This window comes from Neovison vison, chromosome 14 (assembly GCF_020171115.1).
Source record: "Neovison vison isolate M4711 chromosome 14, ASM_NN_V1, whole genome shotgun sequence".
Taxonomy (NCBI): Eukaryota; Metazoa; Chordata; class Mammalia; order Carnivora; family Mustelidae; genus Neogale; species Neogale vison.
In genome coordinates, this window is record NC_058104.1 from 3,181,690 (window position 1) to 3,206,685 (window position 24,996).

Below are 24,996 nucleotides of genomic sequence, written 5' to 3' on the forward strand. Positions count from 1 at the left end.
GTGGGGACTTCTGGCCTAGACAGATGGAGTGGACTTCTCCCTCCCAAAGACAACTCTGTGCCTGGCCATGCCGGGGGCCACACAGCAGAGCTCTGAGGGTGGGGGGAGGAGGAGAGAGGCCTGGGGCCCGGCACGGGAGCCACAGTGCCACAGCAGAGCAACTCGGGACCCAACCTGGAAAAGGAAGGTGACCTGGACCCTGTGTTTCCAGCCCAGCAGGAGGGGGCTGGGGTGCGCCCATGGGTCCTGGGGCCAAGCACAAGGATGCTGCATGTCTGGGGGAGTGCTGGCTCCTGGCGGTCGGGCCACACGAGTCTGGGCCTGGGGCCCTCCCTGCCCAGAGACAACGAGGTGCAGCTGAAGACTCGCCTACCGAAGTAAGTTACGAACTTAACGCAATTCCAATAGAAACGGAAACCTCCCCAGCCTTTTCTTGAACTTGACAGAGTGATTCTGAAGTTCCTGTAGAATAATAAACAGGTAAGAAAGTCCCCAAGTGACAAGGAAACCCCTCGCTCTACACCAGACGCTAAAACCTACCTCAGAGTTCCAATTAGAAACAAATATATAGTAGAGATAAACGAAGTCAACAGGAGACACAAATATAGACGCAGTTATGTATCAGAAGCTCGCCAAGATAAAGGCAGGTCATAAATATGAGGAACAAAGAAAGACGGCGCGATAAACGGGAGCCGGGCGATCACTCATTGGTTTGGGAAGGGGTCGAATCAGACCCTGACCTTACTCGACACACCAAGGTAAGTTCCAAGTAGATCTTTAAGTGTGAAAAATAAGCCCCCCCCCAAAAGAAAAGAAAAGAAAATCCCAGAAGAAAACAGGATTATTTATCAAAAGGACTTCCTAAACTTAAAAGTAATGGAATCAATAGAAGAGAACTCAAAAACAGTTCAAACTTTCTACAAAATATAACCATAAAGAAGAACAATAAGGAAGTGATCAAGGAGCATGGACTTGGTGAGACCACAGTGGAAGGAGCAGGTGAGACACACTCTTCCCTGTTAGTGAGCAAAGGAACATGTTAAAATGAGGTACCATTAGTATCTAAAATTCTGAAAACTGTGCAGTATAATTGACACTTTTTGGGGTCCAGTTCTGTAAGGCCACTACCTCCAACACTCAAGATCGCTCTGTCACCCTGGACAGCTAACTGCCACATACTTTGTGCCCCTGGCCATGGCACCTGCGACCACACCTGTTCACCGACCTGCACTCTTGCCCTCCTGAGTGTCCTGTCTCGGGGACCCTGCAGGGCGCTGCCTGGGGTCCAGCTCCTCCCGCAGCATGGTGCCTCTGGGGCCCCTCCAGGCCCCCAGGCGGTCAGCAGGGGGTCACTCTGACACGGAGCAGTGTTCCACCCACAGACAGACCCCTGTTCTCCACTCACCCATTAAAGGACATTGGACTGGTAGTGGATTTTGGTGACTATGTGTGACGCTGCTGCAAATATGCCTTCCAGTTCCAGGGAAGAAGAGGGTATGAACTCAAGCCTGCCTTTCCGGGAAGGGGCTCTCGCTGGAGAGAGTGCATGTCCCACTGGTCCCAAAGGGAGAGGCCGCAGGTGGCCAACGGTGGGACCAGAGGGCCAGCAGCACCAGTCCCACCACCCTCACTGCAGGAAGTCCCCGCACCAGCCTGGGCGAGTGGACACACGCTGTGAGCCATCTTCTCATCCGGAGTGCCTCGCATTTCCTGTCTGGTCAGAGCACCGCTCCAGAGCATGCAGCGTAAGGATCCTCTGTGAGTTTGCTGGCCTCACACCCGGGAACTGTTTGTGCTGAGAGTGAATAGAAACGGCATTATGTTCCTGACTTCAGTGTCCACGTGTCTGCTGCCAGCGCATCACGCACAACACACGTGCTTCTTACACGCACACACGTACTCTTGTGTCACATCAAGTGTGTTCAGCAAGGCTGCAGGACACGAGGTCAGCTGGATCACAGGAATCCATGCCGGTCTCACTTTGGCAGTCTTCGGGTTTGTTTTTGCTTCTTGGGGTTTTATGCACCGAGGGTCATCCACAGAGGAGCGCTTCTGCTCCCTCCCTTCTTGTCCCTAAGGCTGCTCGTCCCTGGGGGCCCACACCGGAACTCCCGACATGCTCACTCAGGTTGCTAGACCGCCTCTGCCTTATTTCTCATCTTGGGGAAGCACGGATCTGCTGGATCCGTGGTGCTTGCAGACGCTCTGTGTCAGGCTGAGGAGGCCCCCTCTCTATTTAGTTTGCTGAGAGTTTTCCTGGGTGTTGAACTTTGCCAAATTACCCCAGCAATTGGTTAGATCACATTGATGTAGTAGATGACATCAATGGATATCTGAATCCTGGAATAAATATAAAAATAAGTTCCTAAGGGCCTTGTTTTCTGTCCTGTCACTGGTTCTCAAATTGGGGTAATATTTCCTTCATAAAATGAGTTCAAAAGTGCTCCCTCTTCACTTTTCTTGAAGAGCTTGTACAGAGCTGGTAATTGTTCTTTCCTTGGTACAATATGCCGGTGACAGCACCCGGGCCTGGAGACGTCTTGGGAGGCATCCTGATCGGAGCTCCAGCTCCTGCAACAGCTATGGGACTGTGGGGCTAGCTCCTTCACAGCGGGTGAGCTTTACAGTCGGAGTCTGCCAAGCTTGGCTGCTGTTGCTTGTTTATTTGGTTCCTGGTGTCCCCGCCCCCGCCCTGGACGAAAGGCACTGGAGCCTGGGCTGGATGCCGCGAGCGCTGGGTGCAGGCAGACTTGAGAGAAGGAGGCAGGAGAAATCCCTCCTCTTCCTCATCTCATCTTCTCCTCCGGGTCCTTGGCAACCCCACAGAGGTGCAGGTGCTGTGCCGCTGGGTGGGCGCCTAGCCCTTCGAGAGCCATAACCTCAGGACAGTGGGGTGAATTCCAGCTGCGGAAGTACACAGCAGAGCAGGGAGGGAACCGGAGAATGTGGGACGAGGGGAGAGGGGACTCCGAGGGGTGTGCCTGGCACCCACACGGGCCATGGAGACTGTGATGTGGTCCCAAAACTGAACGGTTGTGGAGGCACAGTTGTCCGCAGGCACGGGGACTGCCCTCTCAGTCCACCTACACAGCCCGCCTGCTGAAACCGACCGACCGAGATGAACATTCTCCACAGAGCTGCAGAAACACCAAGAATCTCGCAACATGGCTTTCAAAACCTACAGAACACATCCAAAATTAAGCAGCACACGAAGAACCAACAAAACACTAACCTGCCAGGAAACACACAGCCAATAGGTGCCGACCCAGGATGACGGATATGGCAGAACCGCCAAGCAAGATTCCACAGATGCCCCACAAGGACTTTGCAATGCTGTCTGCTCAGAAACAGCATTTAGCACTGGAGCCAGCTGTGGAGAGCATGTCTGTATACAGGTCCCCTGCCCCCAGAAGCTGCCACTTGCCTTTTTTTTTTTTTTTATTTTTTTTTTATTTTTTTTTCCCAATTTATTTATTTTCAGAAAAACAGTATTCATTATTTTTTCACCACACCCAGTGCTCCATGCAAGCTGTGCCCTCTATAATACCCACCACCTGGTACCCCAACCTCCCACCCCCCCGCCACTTCAAACCCCTCAGACTGTTTTTCAGAGTCCATAGTCTCTCATGGTTCACCTCCCCTTCCAATTTACCCAAATTCCCTACTACTCTCTAACGCCCCTTGTCCTCCATGCTATTGGTTATGCTCCACAAATGAGTGAAACCATATGATAATTGACTCTCTCTGCTTGACTGATTTCACTCAGCATAATCTCTTCCAGTCCCGTCCATGTTGCTACAAAAGTTGGATATTCGTCCTTTCTGATGGAGGCATAATACTCCATAGTGTATATGGACCACATCTTCCTTATCCATTCATCCGTTGAAGGGCATCTTGGTTCTTTCCATAGTTTGGCGACTGTGGCCATTGCTGCTATAAACATTGGGGTACAGATGGCCCTTCTTTTCACGACATCTGTATCTTTGGGGTAAATACCCAGGAGTGCAATTGCAGGGTCGTAGGGAAGCTCTATTTTTAATTTCTTGAGGAATCTCCACACTGTTCTCCAAAGAGGCTGCACCAACTTGCATTCCCACCAACAGTGTAAGAGGGTTCCCCTTTCTCCACATCCTCTCCAACACATGTTGTTTCCTGTTTTGTTAATTTTGGCCATTCTAACTGGTGTAAGGTGATATCTCAATGTGGTTTTAATTTGAATCTCCCTGAGGGCTAATGATGATGAGCATTTTTTCATGTGTCTGATAGCCATTTGTATTTCTTGATTGGAGAAGTGTCTGTTCATATCTTCTGCCCATTTTTTGATGTGTTTGTCTGTTTCGTGTGGGTTGAGTTTGAGGAGTTCATTATAGATCCTGGATATCAACCTTTTGTCTGTACTGTCATTTGCAAATATCTTCTCCCATTCCGTGGGTTGCCTCTTTGTTTTTTTGACTGTTTCCTTTGCTGTGCAGAAGCTTTTGATTTTGATGAAGTCCCAGAAGTCTATTTTCGCTTTTGTTTCCTTTGCCTTTGGAGACGTATCTTGAAAGAAGTTGCTGTGGCTGATATCGAAGAGATTACTGCCTATGTTCTCCTCTAAGATTCTGATAGATTCCTGTCTCACGTTGAGGTCTTTTATCCATTTTGAGTTGATCTTTGTGTACGGTGTAAGAGAATGGTCGAGTTTCATTCTTCTACATATAGCTGTCCAGTTTTCCCAGCACCATTTATTGAAGAGACTGTCTTTTTTCCACTGTATATTTTTTCCTGTTTTGTCGAAGATTAATTGACCATAGAGTTGAGGGTCCATATCAGGGCTCTCTACTCTGTTCCACTGGTCTATGTGTCTGTTTTTATGCCAGTACCATGCTGTCTTGGTGATCACAGCTTTGTAATAAAGCTTGAAATCAGGTAAGGTGATGCCGCCAGCTTTATTTTTGTTTTTCAACGTTTCCTTAGCGATTCGGGGTCTCTTCTGATTCCATACAAATTTTTGGATTATTTGCTCCAGCTCTTTGAAGAATGCCGGTGGAATTTTGATCGGAATGGCATTAAAAGTATAGATTGCTCTAGGCAGTATAGACATTTTAACGATGTTTATTCTTCCGATCCAAGAGCATGGAATGGTCTTCCATCTTTTTGTGTCTTCTTCAATTTCTTTCATGAGTGTTCTATAGTTCCTCAAGTATAGATCCTTTACCTCTTTAGTTAGGTTTATTCCCAGGTATCTTATGGTTCTTGGTGCTATAGTAAATGGAATCGATTCTCTAATTTCCCTTTCTGTATTTTCCTTGTTAGTGTATAAGAAAGCCACTGATTTCTGCACATTGACTTTGTATCCTGCCACGCTGCTGAATTGCTGTATGAGTTCTAGTAGTTTGGGGGTGGAGTCTTTTGGGTTTTCCATATAAAGAATCATGTCATCTGCGAAGAGAGAGAGTTTGACTTCTTCATTACCAATTTGGATACCTTTTATTTCTCTCTGTTGTCTGATTGCTGTTGCTAGGACTTCTAATACTATGTTGAACAAGAGTGGTGAAAGTGGGCATCCTTGTCTTGTTCCTGATCTCAACGGGAAGGCTGCAAGCTTTTTCCCATTGAGGATGATATTTGCTGTGGGTCTTTCATAGATAGATTTGATGAGGTTCAGGAATGTTCCCTCTATCCCTATACTTTGAAGCGTTTTAATCAGGAACGGATGTTGGATTTTGTCAAATGCTTTTTCTGCATCAATTGAGAGGACCATGTGGTTCTTCTCTCTTCTCATATTAATTTGTTGTATCACATTGATTGATTTACGAATGTTGAACCATCCTTGTAGCCCAGGGATGAATCCCACCTGATCATGGTGGATAATCTTTTTAATGTGTTGTTGGATCCTGTTGGCTAGGATCTTGTTGAGAATCTTAGCATCCATATTCATCAGTGATATTGGTCTGAAATTCTCCTTTTTGGTATGGTCCTTGCCTGGTTTGGGGATCAGGGTAATGCTGGCTTCATAGAAAGAGTCTGGAAGTTTTCCTTCTGCTTCAATTTTTTGAAACAGCTTCAGGAGAATAGGTGTTATTTCTTCTTTGAAGGTTTGGTAGAATTCCCCAGGGAATCCGTCAGGTCCTGGGCTCTTGTTTTTTGGGAGATTTTTGATCACTGCTTCAATCTCGTTATTAGATATCGGTCTATTCAGGTTGTCGATTTCTTCCTGGTTCAATTTTGGTAGTTTATATTTTTCCAGGAATGCATCCATTTCATCAAGGTTGCTAAGCTTATTGGCATATAACTGTTCGTAGTAACTTCTGATGATTGTTTCTACTTCCTTGGTGTTAGTTGTGATCTCTCCCCTTTCATTCATAATTTTATGAATTTGGGATTTCTCTCTTTTCTTTTGGATTAGTGTAGCCAGTGGCTTATCGATCTTATTGATTCTTTCAAAAAACCAGCTTCTAGTTTCATTGATACGTTCTACTGTATCTCTGGTTTCTCCCTCATTGATCTCAGCTCTAATCTTGATGATTTCCCTTCTTATGTGTGGAGTTGGTTTGATTTGTTGTTGATCCTCCAGTTCTTTAAGGTGTAGAGACAGCTGGTGTGTTCTGGATTTTTCAATTTTTTTGAGCAAGGCTTGGATGGCTATATATTTTCCCCTTAGGACCGCCTTTGCTGTATCCCATAGGTTTTGGACCGAAGTGTCTTCATTCTCATTGGTTTCCATGAATTGTTTCAGTTCTTCTTTGATCTCCTGGTTGATCCAAGCATTCTTAAGCAAGGTGGTCTTTAGCTTCCAGGTGTTTGAGTTCCTTCGGAACTTTTCCTTGTGATTGAGCTCCAGTTTCAAAGCATTGTGATCTGAGAATATGCAGGGAATAATCTCAGTCTTTTGGTATCGGCTGAGTCCTGATTTGTGACCCAGTATGTGGTCTATTCTGGAGAAGGTTCCGTGTGCACTTGAGAAGAATGAGTATTCTGCTGTTTTAGGGTGGAATGTTCTGTATATATCTATGAGGTCCATCTGGTCCAATGTGTCGTTCAATGCTCTTGTTTCTTTATTGATTTTCTGCTTCGATGATCTGTCTAATTCTGAAAGAGGCGTGTTAAGATCACCTACGATTAGTGTATTCATATCAATATGACTCTTTATCTTGATTAACAGTTTTCTTAAGTAATTGGCTGCTCCCATATTGGGAGCATAGATATTTACAATTGTTAGATCATCTTGGTGGATAGTCCCTTTAAGGATTATGTAGTGTCCTTCTGTATCTCTGACTACAGTCTTTAGTTTGAAGTCTAATTTATCTGATATGAGAATCGCTACCCCAGCCTTCTTTTGAGTCCCATTGGCATGAAAGATGCTTCTCCACCCCTTCACTTTCAGTCTGCGTGTATCTTTAGGTTCAAAATGGGTCTCTTGTAGACAGCATATGGATGGGTCCTGTCGTTTTATCCAATCTGCAACCCTGTGCCGTTTTATGGGTGCATTGAGGCCATTCACATTGAGAGTGATTATTGATAGATACGTTTTTATTGACATCGAGTTACCTTTGAAGTCTTTCTTTCTGTAGACTGTCTCTATATTTCTGTTCAATGCTATTCTTGGGATTTTTCCTCTTTTATAGAACCCCCCTTAATATTTCCTGCAGTATCGGCTTGGTGGTTGCATAGTCTTTTAAGTCTTGCCGGTCTTGGAAACTCTTTATCTCTCCATCCATTTTGAATGTCAGTCTTGCTGGATAAAGTATTCTTGGCTGCATGTTCTTCTCATTTAGTGCCCTGAATATATCTTGCCAGCCTCTTCTGGCTTGCCAGGTCTCTGTGGACAGGTCTGACGTTATTCTGATGGGCTTCCCTCTGTAAGTAAGGAGCCTCTTTGCCCTGGCAGCTTTCAAGAGATTATACCTACAATTATAATTTCTCAATTTGACTATCAGGTGTCGTGATGTTTTTTTGGAGTGTATAATCTTGGGTGGAGACCGTTCAGCCTCTAGTACATGAACGCTGGTTTCATTCGCGAGATTCGGAAAGTTTTCATGAAGGACTTGTTCCACGACATCTTCTAGACTTCTTTCTTTCTCCTCCCCTTCAGGAATTCCAATAATTCTGACGTTGGAACGCTTCATGGCATCACTTATTTCCCTAATTCTGCTTTCGTGGGATCTAAGCTGTTTGTTCCAGGCTTCCTCCTGATCCTTTCTCTCTATCTGTTTGTCTTCCAGATCACTAATTCTATCTTCTGTCTCAGTTACCCTAGCTTTGAGAGAGTTTAGATTGGATTGGAACTCATTGAGAGCATTGTGGACCTCCTCCCTGGTAGCTTTAAGCTCCGCCCTAACATTGTGAACATCCTGTCTGGTCGCTTTCAGTTCGGCTCTAATCAATTCTGTTTGGTCATCCATGGCTTTCTCCAACCTAGCTATTGCCTGGATAATTGTTAGCCTGAATTCTCTTTCCGACATATTGTCTATGTTGATAGCCGTTAGCTCTGTTGCGGAAGGTCCATCCTCTGTATTTTTCTTCTGTTGGGCATTCCTCCTCCTAGTCATTTTGGTGGGAGAAGACTGAACAGATGTAGCTGGATGTATCAACTCTGGTGCAGTCAAGGTGCACCCTGGAACACTTCTTGATCTCCGTCTCAGAAGCCTCAGTCTGGGTGCAGAAGCTGAATAAATTCCCCCTTGGATGCTGGCAGTGCAGGTTCCAAGTTAAAGACCCTGGGGGCGCAGGATCTTTTGCTAGTCCCCAAAGCCAAGGCAGTGGCGGCTGTCTGGGAGCTCCTGACCGCCAGAGAGGTTCCAAGCAGCGATCGCACACTGAGATTTTGCCGCTGGCCGGGGCTGGGAGTGCCCTGCTTGCGCGCACCTCTTTTCAGAGGCGGCTGTGGGTCGGGCGCGTGTCTGGGGCACTGAGAACGGGGCGCTGGTCCGTAAGCCGCAGGCTGGGCTTTTGCGCGCCTCTGTCCGGGGAAGAGTTTCGCGGGCGCGAGGCTTAGACTTTGAAACAATGGCCCGGGTCAAGAAGCGCCCCAGGGCCTTAGAAACCCAGGAGAGCTGGAGCGACGTGCACGCGCATCTCAAGCTTTGTGGTAGGGCTAGCGCGCGTTCTGCACACCGGCTCCCATCCCCTCACAGGAGCCGGAACCCCGCGCTCTGGGGCACGCTGGCGGCTTAGGGACCAGGAGCCGGTTTCTCCGCCGCACTCTCTCTGCCTCCGCGCCGGGGAGGCCGTCTGGGACCGGGGACTCAAGCCCCTGTCCCTAGCCGCCCCGATTCCCACAGTTTGCCCCCGTGATCCTTTGCTCTTTTGGAGTGCTTTCAACCAGTCTCCGAGTTAATGCTGGTCCCCAGACGCAGGGCACTCTCGCTCGTATCGGGGTATTACTTTTGCACCGGTCGCCTCTGGTGGCTCCCTCCCCCTTTTGTTTATCTTCCGATATCAGTCCGCTGTTCCCATTCCGCTTTACCTGCTCACTGGCGTCTTCTGCCCCTGTAGAGATCCAGACGTGTATAATTCTGATCTCAGGCTGATTTCATGGGTGATCAGAGTTCTTTGGTAGGTAATCAGCTCACTTTGGGGTACCAGCTGAAAAGACGCCTCTTCCTAGTACCCCGCCATCTTGTCCCCCCCGCCACTTGCCTTTCTTTTAACTTACAACACCATTATGTGCAATCTGGGTTTCCAATGCTCTGTGCCTCTTATGCTGAGGGCAGGTTATCCGAGAGACTGGAGAGGGCTTGTCAGAAGCTGTGGAGGCCGGAGTGAGAGAAGCAGTGTCAATTTCCATAATGCTCACAGAACCCCTCACCTACAATTAGCAGGGGCGTCCTTCAGAAGTGAGGGCAGGGCGCCTGGGTGGCTCAGTGGGTTAAGCCGCTGCCTTCGGCTCAGGTCATGATCTCAGGGTCCTGGGATCGAGGCCCGCATCGGGCTCTCTGCTCGGCAGGGAGCCTGCTTCCTCCTCTCTCTCTCTGCCTGCCTCTCTGCCTGCTTGTGATCTCTCTCTGTCAAATAAATAAATAAAATCTTAAAAAAAAAAAAAGAAGTGAGGGCAAAATGGGGTCACCACGTGGAGGGAACCCCAGGATCCTGGTCCCAGCATACATTCTCTGAAAGAAACACCCAGGGAGTCAATAGCAGGGGGGGAACTTGGAATTTCAGGAATGAAGACAAAGCAACAGGAATTCTAAATGTCTAGGTAAAAATCCTGAGCCATTATGTGTGTGTGTGTGTGTCCAAAGAGATACAATGAATTTAAAAAACCCTAAGATATATCAAAATGAGATACTAAAAAATGTTCAAATGATATGGAAATCAGTAGAAATGGGAAAACAGGAATAAAACACAAAGGGCAAGTAAAACTAATCATAAATGGCAGGCCCAACTCCAAACGTATTAAAACATTACATTAAATATAAACAATCTACACACACTGATTAACAGACTATATCTTCCTGTCATGTGCACACAGGACATTTACTAAGATCGCTCAGTACTGGCCATCGGACAAATCCTGAATTAAAAAACAAATTATACAAAGTGTGCTCCCTAAATGTAATGGAATTAAACCAGAAATCAATAACAGAAAGCCACTTGGAAAATCCCCAGACATTTTGAAATTAAAAACACACTTCTCAATAATTTATGAATCACAGAAGACACTTTAAAGAAAATCTGAAAAATTTCTAAACAAAAATGCAACTACAATGTACTAAAATTTGTGGATGCAGCTAAAGCAGTACTCAGATGGAAATTTATAGCATTAAATGCTTATTTTAGAAAACAAACGAAGATCTCAAATGAGCAATCTCACTTTCCAGCTTAAGAAACCAAACAAAGAGGGATGCCTGGGTAGCTCAGTCGGTTAAGCTGCTGCCTTTGGCTCAGGTCATGATCCCAGGGTCCTAGGATTGAGTCCCGCATCGAGCTCCTTGCTTGCCAGGGAGCCTGCTTCCCCTCTGCCTCTGCCTGCCATTCTGCTTGCTTGTGCGTACATTCTCACTCTCTCTCTCTCTCTGACAAATAAATAAATAAAATCTTTAAAAAAATAAAAAAGAAAGATAAAGAAACCAAACAAAGAGCAAGAGGAAGCTGAGTAAGCAGACCAAGGAAGTAACAAGGAAATGAGCAGAAGTCAGTAAAATTGAAAACAGAAGAACAATACTGAAAAACCAATAAAACCGAAAGCTAGGTCTTTGAAAGACTGATCAAATGGATAAATTTCCATCAAAGTTGACAAAGGAAGTAACAAAAGCAAAGACACAAATTACCAAAAAACTCCACAAACTACCACAATTCACCTAAGAATGACCACATAAGCTGATCATCCTGTGGTCATAGTCCACGTGCGCCGCCATCACAGAACATGGCAGACCGGGTTATCAACGGCAGACGGCTTATCAACACAAGCTTGTATTCCTCTCGGTTCTGGAGGCTGAGGAGTCTGAGATGAAGATGCTGACAGATTTGGGGTCTGCTGATGGTCCAGTTACTGGCTCACAGACAGCGTTTTCTCACTGTGTCCTCACGTGGTGGGAGGAACAAGGGAGTGCTGTGGGTCTCTCTTCTGAGGGCAGCAGTCCCATTCCTGGGGGCCCCACCCTTATGCCCTCATCACCCCCCAAGATCCCATCTTCTAACACCGTTGCATTGGGGATGAGGGGCTCAACATACAAACTGTGTGTGTTGGGAGTGGGGTACAGCCGTTCAGTCCCCGGCTCCTGTAAGTATTAAAAGCCTTCGGCGACCCAAAGCTGCGGGTCCAGATGGAGTCCAGCAGGTGTGTACAAAATAGCTAAAGAGGAAGTAATGCCATGACACCAACTCCTCTAGGAAACAGAAGAGGAACAAACATTTTCTGACTCATTTCATTCATTATGCTGATAAATCAGACAAGGACAGGAGGAGGCAACTATAGACCAATATGAACAATGACACAAAAATTATGGACGAAATATTAGCAAGTTGAATTCAGCACCATAAAATGGAAGAATATGCCACAACCAAGAGGAATTTATTGTAGGAATACAAGGCTGGTCCAAACTTGAAAAATTTCACAAGTAGTCCTCTACACTGACAGCCTAAAAGAAGAAAGAACGTACCTTACCCACAGATGGAGACCCAAAATTCAGCATCCAACCTGACAGACATGTTCCACAGTCTTGGGGGGCTCCCTCGGCCTGACGGAGGGCACCGACACACGGCCTGCCGCTCCCAGCACCGGTGGCGGGGAGGGACGGAAGACCCCCCCAGGAGGTGAGGAACATGGCTGGCACACCCGCACGCTGCCCCACTCAGCAGAGCACTGCGGGCCAGGCAGGGGACGCGGGTGCCCAGGCGTTACGGGAAAATATGGAAGAGTCCATCTTCACAAATGGCACGACTACAACGAATAAAATCAACACGATCCAAACAAGACCCTCCCCAAATTGGTATGTGGTTCTGTGAGGTCCAAGGACACAAGACCAATCACACTCCTACATACCAAGCAAGATCAGCTGGAAAGAGTAAACACACACACCCACACCCACACACACACAGATTTAATTCCAAGAATTTCAAACAACAACCAGGGAACACTTCAGGACGTTTCTAACAGAGCACGGGAACCGCTGAGGAAGGAAACACAAGGAAGCCTGTGTTGTGACTTTCTACCGCAGGGGTACGGCTCTGCCCAGACTGATGTGCAGACCTAACAGGATGCCCGTGAAAGTGTCGGCAGGATTTCCAGACGAGCTGGATCTCATGTTCATGCGAAAAGGCAGTAGGACAAGAACGGGCAAGGTGCTCGTGAAGAGGGGGCACGAGTCCGAGGACTTGTGTTACGGATGGAGGGTCCAGCTATGGCTGCCAGGCAGGCTGGCAGTGACGCGACAGACATGTAGTTCAGGGGCACAGGGGCAAGGGTAATTCACTGGAGGCGGAAGAGGCTTTTCCATGGTTGACGCCGGAACAACCAGACGTTCAGCAAACTCCTGAAAACTCATCCCGATGTAAACCTCACATTGCATGCAAAACTCAACTCTATGCAGATCACCGAGTCAGCTGTAAGACTAAAAAACTCTTTATAGAAAAGTAAGAAAAAAGTGTCTTGACCTTGAGTCAGGCGGGGCTCTCAGATGAGACTCCCGTAAAAGGAACATTCGTTATCTGAGCACAAATGAAAAATGTCTGCTCTGAGAAGGATGCTGCGAAAAAATGAAATTCCCTGAACTCCGTATAAAGAAAACAACCCAATAAAGGGGAAGCTAGAGCAGAGACCTGCCCCAGAGGACACGGGGCCAGCCCAAGGTGCTGCCGGGGCTCATCCTCAGACAGCGGGGAGCGCCAGCTAGGACGGGACATGCTGCATCACCACACACACATGCACGCACACGCACGCACACCCATGAGAACTACCCCGACAGCACCAGTGTCCGCGGGGACACATGGCCACGGGCCACGTATGGACATTGAAGGAAAAGGGCCAGTTCTCTGGAAGCCAACCACGGGCTGACCCAGCCATGCCCACCAAGAATGTGCCCTGAGAAAATGGGCTAATGCTCCCACAAGCACCTGTGTGGTGGTTCCCTGTGCCCGGTACTCTAATATTGGTGTATTTGGGTGCGTCTGCCCCCGTTCTGGAAGCTCAGGTTCGATGTCTGCTCTGTTTTAAAGCCCCTGTGGTGCTTTTCAGACTCATCCCAGACCAGCCAGAGGCCTGGTGACCCAGGCCACCCACCCTTCCCTCCTGCTCCCAGGCCTGGGGAGGGAGGGCTGTTCTGCAGGGTGGGTGGGTCAGTAGACGCCCAGACCGGGGCCCTCCTGCAGCTCACAGGGTCTGTCCCTGGGACAAATGGGAGCACTCATCTGGGGCAGGGGCGCGGGTGGCTGCAGGGACCCTGCATTGCTCCGTGGATTCCCTAGGCACGTCGGTCTTCCCTCCCCCAGCGGATGCGGCATTCCTTGTTGGCAGCACACAGGGACGGCTCACACTGCGACCCCACACAGGGCTGGGCACAGGGGACCCCTGCCTGGAATAGCAGCCCTTCTCCCCTCCTACTCAGCCCACAAAGCTCAGCTGAAGTCACCTACCCTGGCCTGGAAAGTTGCCCAGCCGCCAAAGTCTGCCCCTCTTTTGGCCCTCTACACCCAGGGCCCGCTCCGAGGACCCTGACTCCCGTGGCTCTTCCCCCATTCTGTCCTTAGGGCAGGGACAGGCCCTGCTGCCACCTGTGGGCCCAGAAGGCAGCCGGCGGCCAGTGCTGCTGGTAACAGGAGCGTGTGCCTCGGGGGCCACGGCAAGCCTTCCCCATCTCCTCCGTGGCAGCACCCTCCCCTCCCCTCCATGTGAGCCAGTGGAAGCTGGGGGTGGCTGCCTCACCTGAGGGCACCAGGGTGGCAGAAACTCAGAAGGCCTGTGCCTTGTGGAGCCACCCCACCATGCTGGGCACCTAGATGGCACCTCTTCGGCTCATGATCCATGGCCCACCCGTGGCCCACCCATGGAGGCCGCTGCAGAGCCCGCAGAGAGGATGGCACGGTGAAGGGAGAAGCAAGCTGCTCTCTATGCCCCAGTCTGCTCCCCCAGGGAGGAGCTCCAGAGCCCACCACCCTTCCCGACTCAGGGACACCCTGGGATCAGCTGCACCCGCACAGCCAGGCTGTGACAAACCTCATCACCTTCACTGTGTTGTTGTCAAAACCCGGTTATTTTAATTTATGCATTAAATTTATGCATTTATTTAATTATTAATTTATGCATTTATTTAATTAATGCATTACCTAATTAAGCTGCAATTAATAATCTCCCTGGCCGAGCCCGGGTACTGCAGGGGGCCCTGTGGGGAGCCAAGAGCCAGCTGGGGAAGGCTGAGCATTTTGGTTCCTGTTGACCCAGAGGGCTGGGTCCTTGCTAGCAGTCGTTCAGCAATTCCTCTGTTAAAGATCCACAAGAACCTCAGACCAGCTCTCCCTCGAACCCTGAGGGCGCAGTCAGCGGGGGTGGGTGGCTGTGCTCGTTCCCCCCGGCCCGGCTAGCCCAATGGGCCCTTCTCCTCCTGTTCAGCCAAGCTGCTCTCCTCAGGAGGCCAGCCTCCCGCCGTTAGTCCAGCTGTCTGCCATGTGCACCTGCACCATCTGAGGGCCGTGGGCACCCGCAATGAACTCGGGGTCTGTTCCACAAGGCCAGCTCAGAGCAGACGGCAGCCTGTCTGACCCTTTACGTCATCTGTCAGGGAACCAATCGTGCTTCTATAAGGTCCGTCGGTCGGTGCTACCCCTGGGGTGCCCAAGAGTGGGGGCCCCTGTATGGGTTTCCTGCCTCATCTCTGGCCCTCCGCCGATGCCCAGACCGGGGCAAGCCTGACTGCTCCCAGTAGCACCGGTCGGCACAGCGGAAGGCCTGGGCGAGGGGTGCTGCTGCTCGGAGGTGTGGCAGGGCAGGTGGCCTGTGACATCTGGGGTAGAGGGCAGCGGTGTGGGGGACATCTGTTGGTGGCTGGAAGGCCCCTGGAGCCCCACTGTCTAAGGGGCATCTCTGGGGTACTCAGGCACACTGGCCAGGGACTTCAAGTGCTGAGGCTTCAAGTCACCCCCCAGCAGCCTGGCCCTGTGTGGCTGGGGCCGCGTGCCCCGCAGATGACCTGGGAGCCTCGGGGTGGGCATGCTGGCGGAGCACCCGGAGCCTCACAAGCAGAAACAAGTACCCTACCGCGCCATCTGCGCACTTGCCAGCCGGTCAGCAGTGGCGCAGTCGTCTGCCCACAGGCTCCAGTGCTAACCACAAGGCGCCTGGCTGTTCTACCATGATCCCTTGGGGCTGGGTCCTACAACCACACTTGCCGGGCGGCCTCTGCCACAAATATGACACAAATGCCTGGCACGAGGCCATGGGCGACCCAGCAGAGGTTCTCGGAGCTCCTGCTCTCACCAAGCCCACAGGAGCAGCGGCGCCACCACGCCCACGCGCCCTGCACCTCCCCCACAGCGGCAGCTGGGCAGTCTGTCACCCGGTGCCCCGAGGGGGCCCCATCCCTAACCGGGTTGTGGCCTCGGTCTCTGCGGACCAGCACCGGGAAATCAGTGAAACTGACTCGCACCGGCCTTCACAACCCGACCTGCACGCATGCCTGAAATTCTAGGCTTCAGTTTGATGCCAACTCTGTTGCACAGGTAGGTCACAGAGAGTCTTCGAGAGTCCAGTGGCGGGATGGGGGTATGTCCCATTCCCGCGGGGCATTGGCTGTATCTACTGGCTGGTAACTTCGGTACTAGGTCCTCCCACGGTGGACCCACGACGGTGTCGGCGCTCCCGGGTCAGACAGTGAGGCCGTGCTTACCGCCGTCAGACCTCTCCCTGGACTCCCTGCCCTGAGTCGCCTGTGTCAGGTCCCCACACTGTCCTGACCACAGCCACGCAAGCCAGGCGGGACAGGAGACCAGGACTCTCTCTCCTCCCGACACCTTCTGCTGCCCCTGCAGCTGCTGACAGTCCTGTTTCTCCAGCAGCTCCGTTTTCTGGGTACTCGACTTGGCAAACCCCTACTGGGTGTCGAAGTTGGAGCACCCTGACCGTTTGGTAGGCATGACGAGCGGGAGTCCAGCACCCAGGCGAGGAAAGCTCTAGTCTGCACCATCTCTCAAGACACTGGACACCTTCCATTCTACAAGGTTCCAAAACTTTCTGACCAGTTCAACCTGCTCTGGCTGTTCCTGGGGCAGCTGTCCTGGGTCTTCCTCATCTCTCCAGGGCTGGCGCTCTAGCCTTCTGTATCCACATCTTGCTCCCTGGCTCCTGCCCTTGTTTCAAAGGTGTGCAACCTCCACGGGCCTCATGAGAGAGGGAACCTCGAGCTAGCGTGTTCTAGACACTGAACGTCGGAAACAGAAGCAAACTCCTCCCTCGTGGGGCTGAGCGTGGGGCTGGCTGTGAGCTACTGTCTGGTCCCTCGGGCACCCAGAGTCTGGCCCCTGGTGGCTTTCTTGCTCCTCAAGCCACAGTTCAGAAAGGAGCGGCCTGTTTTTCCCTCTCTGGGATGTGACAGGTGCCCTTGTCCCTGTGTTGAGAAGCCTCACTATGACAAGTCCCAGCATGGGGCACCTCCCTCTGGCCAGCCGCGAGTCCCCTGGGCCCCCGCCCTCTCCTGGAGCCACCAGAGGAGCTGCAGACATCCCACGCCCCTTGTGCCTTTATCTGACCTTCTGCTTTCCTGTGCACATACACTCCCCCAATTTTCTAAGTCTCCTGTTTAGCTTTTCACTTCAGTTTTGGTGTCTTTAACTTCCGAAAGTTCACGAGTTTCCTCTTCGAAAAAAGTAAAGCAACACATCCTTCCTCTGTGAAGACGGAGGCTTTGTCTTTTCACCTGTGCTGTTCTCTCCCTCTGGGCCCAGCGGTCCTGGGACTCTGCTCACAGCAAGGGGACAGACCTGGCAGGGTGCCCCATGTCAGCTGCCACAAAAGGAGCCCTTCCAGAGGGTGTTGTTGTGGTGGGTGAAGAGAAGGGGGTGGATTGGGGCGGGGGTCCCGGCACCCACACGCACCAGCTCTGAGTTCACTTCGCTCTTTCCATCCAGGGACCCTCTGCACGCTGCAGATGTGTCTGGCCCAGCAGGCCTGACACAGAGTCCAACATCCTCGGTCCCTAATGAGTTCTGGGGGAGGTCCTGCCAGCATGGGGCCTGCTGTTTGGGATTCTGGCTCTAAGAGAATAACCTTGGTTTTCTGTTTCCTCTTTTCATTGTTGCTGGGGGCAAGGCCACTGCCTACAGCAACCCTGCTGAGTGCTGAGTGGAAGGCCTGGGGACCAATGCCTGTCCTTATGCCCTCTGGCAAGTGCCCTTAACCCTCTGCCCCCGGGGCCACTTGCCACCACCTCCAGCCTCGGGGGCTCTGGGGCATCACTTGGACCCCTCTTAGCTCCAACCCCTTCAGCCACCCGCCCACCAGCGTCCTCAAGTCTTCTCTGTGGGTTTGCACCTTCCTTGAAAATGAAATATGAAACTCCCAAACCTCCCATGGTCAGGCTGACAGCAGGTCGGGCCAATGGCAATGGCAAACGGGGCAGAGAGGGGGCTGCAGCCAGGACCCCCGAGCAAGAAAACACATGCAGAACAAGTCCTGGGCAGGGCTGGTAGAGTTGAGGGGGACAAGACGGTGGACAAGACCCTAACCCTAACCCTAACCCTAACCCGCAGGAGGAGCAGTGCTGGAGCACAGCTGGGAAACATCAAAGGAATAGGGGCCTCACCCTAGCTCACTGACAGCTCAGTGTCCCCGCCAGAGCTGTGGCGGGATAGACTGGGCAGCCCGCAGAGAGGCTGGCTTCTGCACCCGGCCCTCACCCTGGACAGGGACCCGGGCAAGTCGGGCTCCTAGATATGCCCCCTTGGCTGGTGGGCCCCTTTGCTCTGCACTGGCCGGGAGGCTCAGCACGGGACTCAGTGGGAACAGGAGAGTTACTTGCCCACATGGGCAGTGACGAGCCATGGGCTCAGGGGCTGTCGCCCTGGTGTGCAGAACTTCAGAGTGCGGGTGAGGCCGTGCTCATGTGCCCCGCTCCTGGGCCCTGCACCAGGGCTCTGGACTCCACGAAAGGTACTTAGATCCATGAAAGATGGTCCCCATTTCCACAGAGCGTTGGATCGACTCGTGATTAATGGTATACAGATACACCGAAAAATGGCACGAATCCGTGTGAGGGGCTGGGAAGAGTTCAGCCACTTGTTCCCCCACGGCTGCCAGAATCTCTTCCTGCCGTGACCTGCTGCCCCTGAGGGGCTCGTTCCCAGGCCCTCTCGCAGCCCCCTGCCCACAGGATGGCCCACGGACGCAGTGGGGAGGGACCTACCTGTTAGTTCCTTGGACGAAGGCAGACTTGCGGCAGCCTCCAGGTCAGCGGGGACAGGGCCGCCTCGCTCCAGGGCGCGCACGAGCTCCCGCAGCTGCTCACACTCCTCCTGCAGCCGGGCCTGGTCCTCGCGGAGCCGCTGCTTGGCTGCGCTGGCCGGGTTCATGCTCATGTGCAGCACTTTGGTCCTGCTCTGGTCGTAGCCACCCTGTAGGAACACGGGGCGGGTCAGCACAACCTGGATGGACAGCTTTGGGGATGGACACTGGGGGGTGAGGGCAAGGACGGCCACCCCTTCCCTGGGCCTCCACACCTGATTGATGAGGCCGTGGTGCTGTGGCCTGCCTCAGGGAGTGGCAACAGGTAGCTGGGGGAGGAAAGGCAGAGAGACCCGGAGATAGCCCTTCGGAATGTCGCAGGTGCTCGGGCTGCCCAGGCGCCTGCCAGTCTCCTCACACAGCACCTGGAAAGCGCATAGGCAGGGCATCACGGGAGTCTGTGCGCTCCAACTGCCACTGGCAAACATTCACACCCAGGGGCCTGGCTCCCACACACCCCATTGTCTCAAGGTCCACAGATGCAAAAAACAACACAAACCTGAGAGAAAGATTGAGACGAGAGCTAAGTACCCATGCGGCCGTGCCACACGTCCCTGTCACTAATAGCACCAGGGCAGTCAGCAGCTTACCAGCGTGGACGCGGCCCATGCTCAACTGTGAGTCTACACACACGTGCCGGTACAGCCGCCTGTGTCTGCTCTACACTGGGTGTGCGTTCCCGCCCATGTCCACCTGTGCACCCCGCCGCGACAGGGCCCAGCCCAGCTCGCTCCCCCGCCGCTGCCCTAGCAGCCCACCCCCCACGCGGCTACCGGACCCAGCATCTGCGGGCTGCGCGTGAGAAGCACTGCACTGGGCACAGGCCCTTGTGCCTCTAGGTTTAGCCTCTCCACTTCCCAGGCACCAAGGTTGGCCTCCGTCCCGCCTTAGGGCGCTGTTCCGAGCACAGCAAGGTTGCCCTCACATTTGGGAGTCTAGCTTGGGTGCTGGCCTCACGGATGACGTTCACAGTGACGCACACGTCCAGGTTCAGCGTGTAGTCAGATCAGTCAGTGTTGACAAACGCACAGTCACGTGTCCCGTCCCACGCTCACTGCCCCTGCAGTTCTGGCTTCTCCAGAACGTGGCTAGCGGAGCCTTTTCAAACAGGCTTCCTTCACTTAGCACCGTGCGTGGAAGGCTGCACCCCTCCCTTGCTGGCTTGCTGGCTCATTTCTCTTTGGTGCTCTGTAGCATTCCTTCATGCGGACGCACCTGTGTGCGGGTCTGCTCCCTTCTGAGGGGCGCTCTCGTCGCTTCCAGTTTGGGCAGTAATGGAGAAAGCCAACATGAGCAGTCCTGGGCAACTTCTAGGACAGAGGTGTGCGAGTAACTGGGTCCAGCCTTCTGTTGCTTCACCCACCGCCTCTGCTGGGGCCCCTGCGTCCCCCATGCCCCAGGACCACCCTCGCTCAGCCAACAGACACCCCTTGATCCCTCTCTGCTGCTCCCACCTGCCTGGCAGCTCCTGTTCCGGTTAGCAGACACCGCCCCACTCCAGCCACTGAGGACCTGCCCCCTGCCCAGTCCTGGAAACCAGCACGAGTGTGGCCCTGTGAGTGGGCGAGGCCATTTCCCTGAGGTTTTATTCCCAGTAGCCAGGAGAGGCTGGGAAAGATGCCTCCTCCCTCCTGAGGCTGCAGTTGGGAGAAACAAGGCCTCACTATCTGCCACACGTCCCACCTCTTCCCTCCTGGCCTGGAAGGGGCCGGTCCACCCCAGGGAAACAAGGTCAGCAACGCACACATGGGGAGCGAGTGAGTCCTGGCCTCCGTGTGAGGCTCAGTAAGCATGGGGGGAATGACTGGAAATCTCAGACCCAACCCAGGGCCCGGATGAACCCCGCAGCCTATGGCCAGTGAACATGCCTACGGGGCCACCTGGCAGATGCCACGACACATGACAGTCTCAGCAGTGACGACCGAGAGCCACCAATGCACGGACAGATGGAGACAGAAGGATCATCTCCCCAGTAAATGGTCTGGGGGCAACGGGATGCCCCAATCACCCTGACCACACAGCACACATGAACCCTGACTCCTGAGGGAGGGCAAACTGGGAAACACAAGGTAAAACAGAACCGCGTTAGGAAAAAACACAAGAGGACATCGTGACCTTGGAGCAGACAGAGGCTTCTCTGAAACAGGAAAGGTGCTGGCCGCACGTGAACACAAGCACACTTGACTCAGAGTGAGAAGGCGACGGCAGAGGCGGACGCTTGGAATACAACACCTGACACAGGACTCATGCCCAGAATCCCTGGAGGACTCACACAAGCAAGACAAGCATCAGACAATTCAAGTTTTAAAATGGGCAAAAAATGCAAACACTTAGCAAAAGTGTCCCAAAGGCCAACAAGGCAGGAAATGGAGCACAAATTAATCGTCAGAGGGATGCCAATTAAAACGGCCGCGAGATAACCCGCACGCATCCCCAAACACCTGGCTGGCACTGAACAGATGGGAAACACTGAGCACCGTGTATCCAGTAGCCAGTGCTTGTGCAGGTGAGAACAGGAATGGACACAGCCACCCCGGAAACACCACTTGGCAGTGCGTGTGCTCAGGGAGAGCTGATGGACATCCCACAGCCGGCAACTCTGGGCCTTGAACAGACAGCCACCGGGAGTCAGGCACCAACAGGTCCTGGTCTTGTGGCCCACGCCCATCAAACGCAGTGTGTGGTCCCCATGTGGAGGACTGTCCGCGAGAACAGGCGTCACAAACAACACAGAGCAGCAAGCGTCCGACACAGTGGAGCCCACGTCAAGGCCCGACGGCACCCCATGGCGGCAGGACACACTGCTCTGGGCAGTGAAGGGAAAGAGGGGCCAGCTGGGGGGCTCCAGGGTGTCTGTGATGCTCTGCCTCCTGCTCAGGACGCTGGTCACCAGCGGGGTCAGTCAGTCAAGGGAAATCCATTTCTGGTGTCCTGCCCTGTGGCTGTGATGGGAAGGGGTGCCTTGACACAAGGACCATTCAGAAACTCACGGATGCTGGACTCTCCCAGAATTTACTCACGCTTGAGAGTGAGGGAGGCGCACACATGAACAGATACATACGTGCAGGCACACATGTACGACACTCACGTGCACATGCACACATGTACCACATGTGTGTGCACCCACATGCCCACGAACATGCTCATATGCACGCATATAGGTAGACACACATATATGCTCATACACCGAGATGTGTGTATACACATGGATGGGCACGCAATGCACAGCCTCACACACACACACATACACAGGTATGAAGGTCAGAGAACCCCAAGGGGAAGGGGAACTAGGGACCCCTGCAGTCCATGGGACCTGCCTCTAAGACCCTAATGACCCTGGGTCAGTTTGAGGGGGGGACCCAGCCTTTTGCCCTCATGCTCTTGGATCTGCCAAGAGCAGCTGCAGTTTATGGTCTGGACGACTTGCCCTGTGGCCCAGGCGAGTGGGGGTGGGCTGGAAGCCAGGCCTGGAAAGCTCCCCCTCCACACAAAATTGGCTCCTGGGGGCTCAGGATCCAGGAGATGCTGCCTCCTCTGTCGGGAGGGATGTGTGTTGGGTCACAGCCCCGGCCATGTCTCTCTGGCCAGCCCTCTCCGGCCTCCCTGACAAGGACAGGGGTCACAACAGGGCAGGGGAGGGAGAGGGCTGCCTCAAGGGCCTCAGATCTGCCAAGGCAGAGAGCTAGCACTGCTTTGAGGAAGGCCCCGGACCCATTCTGGGGCAGGTCCAAGGTTTCCCTCCAGCCAGGTGCTCTGGGAGGCCCATGTCTGGATGGGCAGATGGGCAGGAGGCCGCGGACCCACCACCCCATCCCAACTCTGCTGGCGAGGCGCCTGGGCAGGTCCAAGGTTTCCCTCCAGCCAGGTGCTCTGGGAGGCCCATGTCTGGATGGGCAGATGGGCAGGAGGCCGCGGACCCACCACCCCATCCCAACTCTGCTGGCGAGGCGCCTGGGCCAGAACAACCACAGCCAAACTTCCTTCCCGCCTGATCCGCCGTTCTTTGCCTTCTCCTCGACAAGAGTCCCATTTCCTACTGCCTTTGTGAGTCCTACCCCCTTGTCTCTCCTCTCTCTTCCCGGAAAAATGGGATGGGGGAGGGGCAGAGCCCTTATTCCGATCATCCCCCTCCCCCGGGGAAGGAGGCTGACTGCGGACACATCCGTCAAGTGTGCCAGGTCAGAGCACGAGCTAAAGCTGCCTGGGGTGTGGTCCTGCCCCGTCACTGAAGGACAGTGCAGCCACCGTGGGGGCCCGGGGCGGGACCAGCAGGATCCTCTCCCTTCTACATGCCCCCTCTAAAAAGTAAAACACTTTCCGGGTGTTCTAGGCACAGGAGAAGGCAGCCCATAAGCCCCATGGTAGGAGGGGAGAACAGCTGCGGGCCAGCAGCCACGGCCCCCTGAGCCCCTCTCCACTAGTATCACCTCGGAGAGAGAGAGGAAGGCCACCTGCGGTCACCAGAGGGTGGGGGCCCGGGACTCCGAGGAGCCTGCTGGGGAAGACACTGAGTGGGGAGGACTCGGGGCTCTTGATGGGTTTCTGAGAACCTTGTAAAATCCCCAAAGGAAAAGAGAGATTCTGTAGCTTTGGCTGAATCACAGACTCTCAGGCTAGAAGGCAGTGTTACTCCTCGAATTTGAACAGTCTGGGAAAGATAAGCAAGTGTGTGAAATCTATCTCCCCACACAGCCGGGCAGAGGCCCGGTGGCAGCAGACGGCCTGGCAGCTTGCTTTCTGGGCCCTTGTGGGCTGGGGTGGGGGCCTGGGCACATAGGGATGGAGTGTAAGGCTTCACAGGCACACGCCTCCATCCACCAGCCCATTCGGTGTCTGTGCTGGACACCCAGAAGTAAGCCATGAGCCGTGCAAAAACAGAGACCCAACTCTTGTCACACTTGAGTCCCCAAATGCCATTCTTCCTTTGGTTTTCCTTCAGCCCTTCAAAAGTGTAAGAACAAAGATGAATGAGCAGTACTTGGGCCTGGACCCACCCCTGCTGAGCCAGAGAGTCAAGTCCCTTCTCTCCCCAGCCACGAAGTAGATGCTCTGGCTGGAGACGGGAAGCGACCGCTGATGTCAGGGGGCTGCACAGGGAGGCAGGTGTGGGGTGAATCAGGGACCTGCGCCCGGGCATCGAGGTCCTGGAATGTCATCCTCTGTTATGGAGACGCCAAACACACGTGGGTGGGAAGGAGAACCACCGCTCCCATCCTGGACCATGACATCCTGGGGGTGGTCCTCCCCTTGAGGGCGAAGTGCGGGCAGAGAAAACATGTGCTAGGGCATTTGGGGATCCAGCAGGGCTCAGCCAGTTGGGGCGGACAGAGGGAGGAACCCAAGCAGGGAAAGCCTCACCATTTGATGAGGGTCTGATGAGCTGGGACAAACGACCTGCTCCCTATAGGAGTCAACACAAGAGGCCCAGCATGGGGAGGCCTTGGCTCCCGGCATTTACAGCGAGGGAGGACCCATGGGGTTGGCACCCAAGCCAATTCTGCTGCAGCATGAGTCATCTCCCCAGTCTCGGGGTGACCTGCAAAAGCTCCTGCTCCCCCCAGCTCTGGCCACAGAGAGCAGAATCCCCAACCGCCCCGGATGGTGGGCAGAGGCCACAGTGTCCTGGCTGGGATGACCTCTGACCTGGTTCTGCCCTGGGAGCCCCAACAGGCTGACGGCAGAGCCCAGCAGACAAGGTCCCGTGGCCTGGCCTCCACCTCCAGGGGGGAGGCACCTGTCATGGAGATGGCACCTGCGGCCAGCGCCAGGGTGAGCTTGGTTGCGCCCCCACAACCGCTCACTACAGCCTTGAGCTCCCTCCCCTGGGAAACATGGATGCACCCAGCCCTCAGGAATGTCAGGGAGTGACAGTGATGTGCTCTGAGGTCCGTCACGGACCATGAAGTTCTGTGCCACCACGAACCACCTCCACAGCATGTGGGCAGTGGGTAAAGAAGATAGAAGGTCCCCTGGGCACGTCAGCTGATGGGGGGCCACAGCCAGACTCCCCGGGTGTGGGACTGGCTACTGCCCTTTCCCTCCATCTGTGTGGAGCCGTAAGGACCCAGCAGGGCAGGCGGGGC

The 24,996-nt window shown here is 53.3% G+C and overlaps 1 protein-coding gene across 3 annotated transcripts in view; it reads right to left on the minus strand.

Moving 5' to 3' along the window:
* Nucleotides 1-24,996, minus strand: part of MAD1L1 (mitotic arrest deficient 1 like 1) — a 321,677-nt gene that overhangs the window by 56,120 nt on the left and 240,561 nt on the right. For all 3 annotated transcript variants that reach the window (XM_044232773.1, XM_044232774.1, XM_044232775.1), the window contains one exon: nucleotides 18,816-19,023. In XM_044232773.1, the coding sequence (XP_044088708.1) occupies nucleotides 18,816-19,023 (208 nt within the window). The remainder of the gene's footprint in view (nucleotides 1-18,815; nucleotides 19,024-24,996) is intronic.